Source organism: Arachis duranensis, chromosome 4, assembly GCF_000817695.3.
Source record: "Arachis duranensis cultivar V14167 chromosome 4, aradu.V14167.gnm2.J7QH, whole genome shotgun sequence".
NCBI classification, from domain to species: Eukaryota; Viridiplantae; Streptophyta; class Magnoliopsida; order Fabales; family Fabaceae; genus Arachis; species Arachis duranensis.
Genome location: NC_029775.3, coordinates 67,080,440 through 67,091,227, shown reverse-complemented (window position 1 = coordinate 67,091,227; position 10,788 = coordinate 67,080,440). Strand labels below are relative to the sequence as shown.

Genomic DNA, 10,788 nt, shown 5'->3' with positions numbered 1-10,788 from the left:
ATATAAAGGGGAGTGGGTGCTGGAAATTAAAATTCAACAGGAAAGTGTAAATAGCAATCAAACAGAGAAGTAAAAGGTGCAAAATCATGCAACAGATCTAAACAGAAAAGGGAAATTGCTTGAAGAATTCTAAACAGAAAAGCAGTGCTTAATTCGCAGCAATTTAAAAGTGGTTCAAGATCTCAGGAGTGGAAGAGGCTAGAAAACAAGTCTAGATCTCAAATCCTTCCTTGATCCAACAAAAATAATTGCAAAATGAAAATATAAAAGTAAATTGCAGAGGAAAAGAAAGATGAGAGCAATCAAGGAAACTCAGATTTTATGCAGAAAAGGAATAAGAGATTTCAGATCAAGTGAAACAGAATTCCTTCAATTCTTGATCCAAAATTTAAAACAGAATGGAAAACTAAAGAGAGAGAGCAAAATGAAAACTAAAGAGTGCAAAACTCCCTATTGGAGCTAGCCTCCATCCTTCTAATGGAGCCCCCTTTCTAATCGAGCTCCCCTACAAAGATGAAAATGATGCCTTTATATAGGCTTTACAAAGTGAAAATAAAATTAAAACAAATTACAATTAAAATGAAAATCATAATCTAATTGATCCTTGTGCCTTTGAGTGATGATAATGGGCTTAGCTTGCTTTGGATTTGAGGAAGAGTGGGTCTAGATGGCCTTGGTTCAATTGGTGAAGAGTTGAGATCAAAAGGAATTTTAATTGAATTTTGGCCCATGGGTGTTGCTCCCAGGAGGATGCTCAGCTCACAAGTTGAGCTGAGCATTGAGGCCTTGTGCGCACTTCTTGCTTCCCTGGACCGTGTCTTGTGTTTGAGTGCTACACCAAGTATAGCGCTCTGCTGACTAAGTGAGCTGAGCATTGGCTCTTGCAAGGGAAGGTCCTTGGTTCGAAACCCATGGGAAGCATGCACTACCCATTTCTTTAGTTGCCTTGCTTCCTTGCTTCCTCAAGGTGTGGGGTTCGAACCTTGGGGGATGCATTTGGGGAGCAATTTTTATTGCATTTTCTTGAAGAGAGCACGACAATGCTCACCAAGTGAGCGCTGTGCTCTCCAAGTGAGCGCTATTAGAAGCGCCTCTTTGCCTTGGAGTGAGGCTCCCTCTTCAAATCTTGGTGGTTGCACTTTGATCTATTTTTGCTTGTTTTTTGCCCTTAAAGATGTATTTCACTCGTGCCTCAATTTCATGCCAAATATGGATTGCCATACATCGTTGGAAAGCTCTTCAGCTTTCCAACGCAACTGAAAGCACATCAATCGGACATTTGTAGCTCAAGTTATAGCCCTTGGAAGGAGGCATGGTCATGCTGTAAGCGCCCAGATTTTAACTTAGCCAAAATTTTGCTTCCAAGTTGAAAATGCATCAGGATGATGCTCAGCTCACTAAGTTAGCGCAGCATTATATGCTGATTGCCTTTTTTCTTTAATTTGGTCATGGGACACGCTTTTAAAAGCATGGCCTAAGCCTCCAAAGTGTGCTCCAACTTCAAAGTGTTTCCCAAAGCTCTTTTTTTTTTTTCCTTTTTAGCTTAATTTGTGCTTCTTTGCTTCTTTTTCTTCTTATTTCCTACAAGATTTATAAAATTAAAAGATCAAGAAAATATACCATTTAAGCACAAAAGCATTCAACTATTTAAGCACAAATCATCTATTTCTTGTATGAAAAAGCATAGAAAAACATGACATGGTGACATGTCATCAGTGCATCGCACGATGGCTGAAATTGGTAAATAGCGTGTACCCATAAGCATAGCATCATGCACTCGGAAAGGTTCGTCATCATCTGTTCGAACCGGCGACCGGTCATAGTGTTGTAACCAGATCTCTTTGTTGAACCTACTAGCCAACTCCGCCATATCCCGCGACAAACCTGTCAATGCATTCATGTACCACTCGTACCCAAACTTGCTTGGACTGTAAGCAACATTTATGAGATACCGCTTTCCCTTGGTAGACTTAAAACAAGACATAAAGTTTGCCCCCATGTGCTAGACACAATAAGCATGAAACAGTCTAGGAGGCTGCCACTCACTATCTTCAGCTCTCAGTGCAGCTTTGATCGCCTAGGATCTATCAGAAATAATCAAAAGGCTTAGGGTCACGTGTAACCTCATATTGGCAAGGAAGAAAGACTAGGACTCCGTGGTCTCAGAAACAATAATTGTAAAAGCTACAAGAAGGATATTGCTGTTACCATCTTGTGCCATAACAATAAGCAACTCACCACCATATTTGTCATACAGATACGTGCCATCGACGGAGATGAACGATTTGCAGCGCTTGAAAGCCTCCACACAGGAAGGGAAGGCCCAAAATATCTTATCAAACATACTGCACTCACGCACTATAAAGTGCCCATCATAGTACGATATAGCCCTGATTTCACATATCGTTCCAGGACAGCAACTCTGCGGTGCTTGCAACACTTTATTGTATGACTCCTCCCAATCACCGTATATCTAGACAATTGCCTTTTGCTTTGCCATCTAGACCTTTCTTTACGAGGGTTTGTCGTGATAACTGCACCTTTTGGGACAGAGATACTCACGAATGGCGAGGATTGTATCAATGAGAGGATGACATGTCATATTAGACTACTGTCCAATTGTCGGTGGTCTTGAGACATGGTTGGTGCTAAAGTTGTGTGCGCTCCTCCAACCCTACGCACCTCCCTAAAGAAATAAAATAATCGTGGTTGACATGTACAACAAGCATAACAATGATAAACGAGAATATATAACACAGTTAAACTTGAACTTATCAATATCCGAGATTCTGTCGGAGAGCAACACAGAGATGCCAAGGGCAGCCTGCTTCAGATTGTCGGCAATACACATGGTACTTTATTCGATCCGACTCCACGATTCGGTACTCAGCACTTCTGGAAATGTTGTAATTCTTCACATCCTGCATTACTATATCTTTGATTTTGAATCTGTGGCCAATCCGAAACTCCACACCACCGTCTAAGTTGTAAAAGCTTTCACCCGTGCTGAAAAATGGATTTTTCTCTTGCATCGCGTCGAGATCCAATGTGTGATAATGACTGGGTATAGATGACAAGGTCAAAATTGGGTGCGGACCGCTCTCGTTGCTATCCGCAACATACTCCTTGTCGGAGTCCTCACAGTCAACGTCCATGTCTTCCATTGGACTAGTAGCGCGTATCGGTTGGGTGCGGGAGGTAGGTCATCTTGCACAAAGTCCGACTGGCTAGATCTACCGCCACCGACATCACCAACCTCCGCAGAAAGCTCCATCACTTGTTTCGCCATGATTCTCCCACGGATGTCAAACATCAAGCGCACATGCTCGTCGTTATGGAGCCAAAACAGGAAAAATCGAAAAACTCCGTTACCCATCGGTGCTAACAACCTATACCCATTCTTCCGATTTCTTTTCTCCCGCTACCACCAATGCTACTCAATATCAGACTCTTCAGCTCGAACAATGAACTTACTCGGTAGGTACACAACAAAATGGGTTTCTCACTCAAAAATCACCCCAATATCATTATTTCTCATATGACAATTGGGATATACACTTACAACCAAATATTCACTATTACTAGACATTTTGGTTTATTTTTCGAAAGAAAAAGGGTAGAGAAGAAGAAGTAAAATTTTGTGGAGGATACAAAAGGTTGCACATCCTTTTACCATGATTGAAAATTTATCGTTACGTATTTTGTTTACATTATAAATGTCATAAATATTCACATGTCTTATTTACCGCGTAAACAAAATAAAAAATAAAATATATTTTAATAAAAATATTATAAATTACGTATTTTCAAAAGTAAAATATTTATTTCATTTATTTAAAAAAATTTGTATTTTAGTCCCCATAAATATCCTTTTAAACTTTCTTTCCTTTTTTTTATAACATTAACAGAGAATAAGGAAAGAACTCTTTCACTGCAAATAACTCTCTCTCTCCCTCTCTCTCTCTCTCTCGCTCGGTCTCTTCGTTAACGCATTATCATCGTTTCTTCATGGAGGAAGAAGAATGCGAGGTTTCTTCGGTACTCAACCACCTCATCTTAGCCGCCACCGAAATCTCAGAGATCGACGGCTTCAAGCACGTCATCAAGAGACAGTGCTTCGACCTCAGCCGTAGGATTAAGTTTCTCGCTCCTCTCTTTCAGGAACTTCTCGACGTTACAGACGCCGTCCCAAACGACGCCGTTTCGGCGCTCCTCTCTCTTAAGAAAGCTCTTGCCTCAGCCAAGGAACTCCTCCACTTTTGTTGCCGAGCAAGCCAGGTTTTCATGGTTCGTGCATTGTTTCGTTTTCTGATTCCAGAATCGATGCCGTTTCTTCATTCGTTTCTTGACTTATTTGGATGATTTTTTTTTATTTTCTTAATAAAAAACGAATCAATTGTTTTGTTTTTGTTTTTTATTTCGTTTTTGGTAAAATATAGATCAAATTTTATTGATGAGTGAAATAATATCACAAATAGGTCTAATAAGACAACAAGCATGAATATGTGAACAAGAAAGGGAAAAACGAATCAATTGTTAATTTGATAACTAATGTTGCATTTTATTTTTCTGCATTGTAGATTTTGTCCTTATTTAGGAACATTATGATTTGATAATCATTGTTGCGTTTTATTTTTTCCTCAAGTATGTGAGAGTTTCATATTGAAGGGAAAGTAAGTTAACGGAGTAAACCACTAATTTGACCCTCAAAAGATTGTGGTGTTGAAAATTTACTCCTTGAAAGAAAGAAATGCACTCATGATCTTCTAAATATGAACGATGTTTGATAAAATGTACCAATTACTCATTTTACTGCTTAGATTTTGGGTATTTTAATAACCATTTTATTTTTAAGGGGCCAGATATGCGTTTATTGTTTTAGGGGAAGTGGAATTCAACACACTTAATCAAAGATTTTGTTATAAGTCATAAGCTTTATCCAGATAATGATGAAATGCTTTCTAAGTGCTTGCTAGATCATTTGGGACTTTCTAACTCTAATGAGCACATAAAAGAAACATGTTGTCTTGTTTGATTATGCAATTAACTTTTGAAGCTGTTCTAGGTCTACGTGTTAGGCTGTTAGCATTTAACAGTTTCTGTAGTAATAACAACAATAAATTTTACAAAATTAACCTAATAACCTTCACTAATTGTTATTAAAAAACATTGGTGTCTATTGCTTCTTGAAGTGTTTATCTTAGTGCTGTTAAGCTTCTTTTAGACAGCTAGAACTTACTTGAAAGTTGACATGAATGAGCACCTATTTAAGTTGTTTATCTAAATAGATTGTTTATATTTAATTGATGGCAGTGATGCTGGTTTAATGCAACCAAATTGACTTAGAAAAGATGCATTTTTGTAGTATATTTTAGTGGGCTATGTTCGGATATACATGTTGGTGATGATTGTTAATATTGGTTTAGTTGAACTTAGACTATAAACTAGTTATCTACTTGCATAATTTCCAAATAAAAAGTTGTCATATAAACAATGACTTTGCTCCATGAGTTTTGTTTAAAATTTTTTGCTTAAAATGCATCATATCCAATCTTCATTCTCCCCTCTCCTTCTAGAGTTATACAGGTTACCACCTTTTACTTGTTTAGTGTATAATAGTAATAGGCTCAACATTGTTTCTCTTATCTGAACTTAACTGTTTTTGTTTGTGGGATAAATTTGGTAAACTAATTGCTGATGACTTGTACAATTTTACTATATCTACAGAACTCCACTTGCTTATCTGAAACATTCTTCTCAAATGCATTTTTCCTTTTTGCAATTGTAGATACTGGAGAGGGAGCAAATTAAATGCAAATTTAATGATCTCGCTTTTAATTTTGAAGAAGCTATAGGCAAGATATCCTGTGACAAACTTCATATATCTGAAGAAGTCAAGGAGCAGGTAAATATATGCTGAACATAACTGCACATTAGAATGGGAGTTTCATATAATGCTTGCAGACCATTATTTATTCTGTTTCTGTTATTTATAACTGATCATAGACATCCCTTGTAATGTGCTTTAATGTTTTGAAGGATATTGAATACATTCTAAATATTGCGAAATAAGTTACCCTTTTGTTCTTATTAATCTATGAAGTGTTACTGTTTCAATGAATGTAGGAAAGTATGGTCTACTTTGGTGCCTATGTTAAAAAGTGTTACTGTTTCAATGAATGTAAGAAAGTATGGTCTAATTTGGTGCCTTTGTTTTTATTTTTAAAAGGTTCCTTGATTATTCATTTGTTCATCAGGTTGCACTCGTGACTGCACAGTTTGGAAGAGCCAGGGAGCTTTTTGATCCACCTGGTCTTCAGCTTTATGATAATCTGTTGTCCATTTGCAACCAGAGCTATGATGTGATTCCCGAACAAGATAAACTGCATATAATCTGCGAAAAGCTGCACTTTACAAATGTGGGTGACATCAAACAAGAGTTGATTGCACTCGATAAGATGGTTGTAGACATGGGTGCTCGTTTTGAGAAAAGCACACAGGATATGTCTACAGTCTTGAAAAAAATTGAAGATTTCATACTGACAGAATCTGCAGATGTTATTATGCTATCAAGTGATGATTCCTCTACTCAAGCTGATGAGTCATACACAAAATTATGTTCTCAATCACTGGTTATACCAGATGAGTTTCGCTGCCCAATATCTCTGGAGCTAATGAAAGATCCTGTAATCATTTCTACGGGGCAGGTGTGCACATGAAAATGCCGTATTTTTCTGTCATAATTCTTTGTTTTTAGAAGAGAATTATTTTAGGTACGCTAAAAGCTTATTGTCTTGTATGTCATACTAATACCTTTTAGTTTCATAGCACAAAAATACAGAAATCAATCGTGCTTGTTAACTCCTTTATTGAGACCATCAGAATTGTTTCTTTGTTTGTAATTTATTGTAAGAGAATTCCTTAAACGTTAGTTTAAGAGCACTTATCTGTTTTGTTTCCTTCTATTTTAAGCAATAACCCGAGTCCCTTGCATGTTCAATGTAAGTATTCTGAACATAAATTAAATGAGAATGATACTCTGTAGCTTATGGAAGAAAATAGAAAATAAATTGATGTGAAGATCAGCTTCCTTGATCATTGACAAGGATTAATATCCTCTGGAAGCTGTGAATGAAATAACTGAAATGTGAAACAAGAAAATTATTTGACTATATTTGAGTGTCTTCTCTTTTTATTATTCATGTATATATTGAAATAGTTGTTGAAAAAGTGCTTACAAATTATTCTTGAATAATTTAGTTGGTTAGCTTTATTTATTGCTATGAGTTAATAAATAATCATCTGTTTCTTCCTTTCTAAAAAACTGCAACCATCCTGCCCTTCTCATTTTCAGAAATCTATCAAGCACATTATGAGATAACCTGTTAAAAATCATTAAGTTGTTATAACAGCTTGATATCTGGGTAGATATGAAATTGGAAACTTTTTGTTACTGTGAGTTCTTTTGTCTTTTAATAGCAATGTATAATCCAAAGGTAGGATTTCAATACTTGAGTATGGTGGTAATAAACTAGTCAATATTCATCCATTTTTAGACTCTTTATAATCCTTCTCTTTTTATCCTCTCTCTTTCTGCAGACATACGAGCGAGCGTGCATAAAGAAATGGCTTGAAGAAGGCCATGGAACATGTCCTAAGACTCAGCAGATTCTTTCAAGCTCTGTCCTTATACCCAACCATGTTTTATATATCCTGATATCGAATTGGTGTGAAGCAAATGGAGTGGAGCCACCTAAAAGAACAGAGAAGTTACGACTCTGCAAGGCAACATCAGATGGCTCTTCTGAATTTATAGATATTGATACTCTATTGAGCAGACTTACTTCCAGTGACATTGAGGATCAGCGATGCACAGCAGGTGAGTGTTACAATGTACTTCTGCACTTCCTCTCTCTCCCTCTACCTAGTGAACCCGCCACACATACACACAGGTTGAAAGCGAAACTACTGGCTCAATTTTGAGCCTGAAAGTATGCTAGTGTTCTTGTTTCTAATATTTTTAATACAGTTTACCTTCATATGATCTTCACTTTTGTTTTCTCAATAGCTGCAACTATTTGTGGATGCGACCATATTCTTTCATTTAATGTAGTACAGTTGAATGTTTGGGAGATTAGAATTAGGCAACGGTGGAAATAGGAATATTGTAGGGTTATTGTGGGTATTTAAAGGCAGGATGCAGCAACAGAATGTGTTTCCAGGGGTAAGCTTTTCAACTTTTGGGTTATGTGAAGAACTTGGAAATTGGTATTTTGCAATTGGATAGCTGATAACTCCTGGTGTGAACTACAGTAATGAGGTTCTAGGCATTAAAAGCTTACAAGTTTCTCTAGCAAGGATAACCCAAGATGTTGTTGATGTTTTTCAGTTCTGTGAATAAGGGGGTGTTCCTTTTTACATCTTTATCTCTGAGTTGAGAACTATGCTTTTGTGGGATCTCCTAAAAAACCTTATACTTGCTTCCTAATGGTGTCTTGTAAATAACTATTTACCATGTAACCATGCTGCAGAGGAGCTCCGTCTTCTAGCCAAGCGAAGCAGCCAAAACCGAATATTGATTGCTGAGGCTGGTGCTATACCCCTTCTTGTTGATCTCCTCTATGTACCTGACAAGCGCACTCAAGAGCATGCAGTTACTGTTCTTCTGAACCTATCTATTTGTGGGAATAACAAAGAGCGCATCATGGCTTCTGAAGCTGTTCCAGGAATTGTTCACGTGCTGAAAAATGGTGTTATGGAAGCACGGGAAAATGCTGCAGCCACCCTTTTCAGTCTCTCTGCACTGAATGAGAATAAAGTGTTAATTGGAGCATCTGGAGCAATTAAAGCACTAGTCACTCTTTTCTGTGAGGGAAGTCAAAGAGGGAAGATGGATGCTGCAACAGCTTTATTCAATCTGTGCTTATATCAAGGGAATAAAGGACGTGCAATTAGGGCTGGTATCATGCCTAAGTTGACGGAAATGGTAACTGAACCTGGTGAGGAGATGGGGGATGTGGCATTGGCACTTATGGCTTTACTAGTTAGCCACCCGGAGGGAAAAGCAGTAGTTGGATCCATGAATGCTATGCCAACTTTGGTGGATATAGTCACTAATGGATCTCCTAAGAACAAAGAGAATGCAACTTCTGTGCTCGTTTACCTCTGTATCGGAGATCCAATGAATGTATCAAGTGCCTGTTCACTTGGGGTGATCAATCCTCTCTTGGACCTTGCAGAAAATGGTTCGGACAGGGGCAAGCGCAAAGCCGCACAGCTTCTTGAGCTGATCGGCATTCTGAGATCGTTGTAGATATGCTATAGGAAAACCGTCGGCTAGATTAAGTTTAGGCATAGCTGATGCCATTTTTAATATGCAGCAGCTGGCATAGATTTTAGGTAGTGATTAACCATAGGATCATCATTGTTTCCTTTTCATTTTTTGAGTGAAAGGAAATCTCTATTTTACTTGGCCAATTATTTTGTGGCATTCAGTTATTCATGCTGGAAAGTCACACATGATGTAATTTGACTCGGTTGAAGTGCAGGCATACTTCAGCTCAAACTCCCAGCCGGCCATTCATGTTTTTGCGATGAAATTTCTTAACAAATTTTTTCCCATTAAATTTAATTTAATTCTATTTATTTAACAGTTGCTTTGTCTGTTCCACTGTTGAACATTCTATGATTTGTGCTTTTTCGGTGGTGCGTGTTACTCACAAATTCTGTATCCAATGAAGTCACTATTATAGTTTGTCTCCCCTCTCTTTTTTGTCAAATCTTGTTAGTTGATGTTTTCGACTTTGATACTTGTTAAAGTTACCTATGCTAATTTCAGTTTAATGACATAATGGTTTTGACATTAATTATACTCATTCAATTAATAACTTGAATGTTAATTATTAGTGATGCTATAATGGTTTTTAATTGTAGATTAGATTTTGTTATTGATATTATCGGCGGATTTTGCTATGAATGAAGTGGTATCAATTTTTTAATAGTCCTGTTACACATACAAAACTTTTTGGCAAATAAGTCCAAACAAATTAATCCTAATTCAGCAAAATCCACTTCATCAAGCGTGCGTGAAATCACGCAGTTCCTCTCCTCCTCCTCCTCCTCTTTTTTTGTACTCGAGTTTTGAATTATGCAAAACTTATCAATACAAATATACCGAAAATTCTCCGAACCCCCGACACTGCTTAAGCGAACTAGTGAGCTAACCATTAGACCAATCCAATTTGGTTATACACCGAAAATTCTTAACAATAGATACAAATATCTTAGTTTTACACCGAAATTTGTTATAAATACACATATTTTCTTTAATGTTGCATTTTTCTTCTTTTTTTCTTATTTCTTTTTTTCTTTAGTTGAACGGATGCAGTTTTATCCTCTTCTAAAAAATTTTACAGCATTATGTGTTTCTTTTTCTTCTTTGTTTGATTTTTTTGTTTTTATTTTTGTTATGAGTAAAACAAGAATAAACTTGAGAAGGTAAAACAAGAAGGAAAAGATGAATAAGAAAAAAAAGATGATTATGAAAAAAAAGAAGCAACAGAAGATGAGGAGGAGGAAGAGGGAGAATTTTGAATTATGTAGAAATGATCAGTATAAATACACCAAAAATTCTTAATAATATACATAAATGTCTTAGTTTTATCCCAAAATTTGCTGTAAATACATAAAAATATTTTTTTAATACTGCATTTTTTCTTCTTTTTTTTCTTATTTCGTTCTTTTTTTTAGTTGAATGAATGTAGGTTCATTCTCTTTCAAATAATTTTG

At 36.7% G+C, this 10,788-nt stretch overlaps 1 protein-coding gene across 1 annotated transcript; it reads left to right on the top strand.

The window, feature by feature from the left end:
- The first annotated feature begins 3,914 nt into the window (after nt 1-3,914).
- Nucleotides 3,915-9,652, top strand: LOC107484415 (U-box domain-containing protein 13). Its single transcript, XM_016105000.3, has 5 exons — nt 3,915-4,287; nt 5,789-5,905; nt 6,258-6,707; nt 7,600-7,879; nt 8,532-9,652. Exons 1-5 carry the CDS (start codon nt 4,009-4,011, stop codon nt 9,311-9,313), a joined length of 1,908 nt encoding a protein of 635 aa, XP_015960486.1. The 5' UTR covers nt 3,915-4,008; the 3' UTR covers nt 9,314-9,652.
- The last annotated feature ends 1,136 nt before the right edge of the window (nt 9,653-10,788 follow it).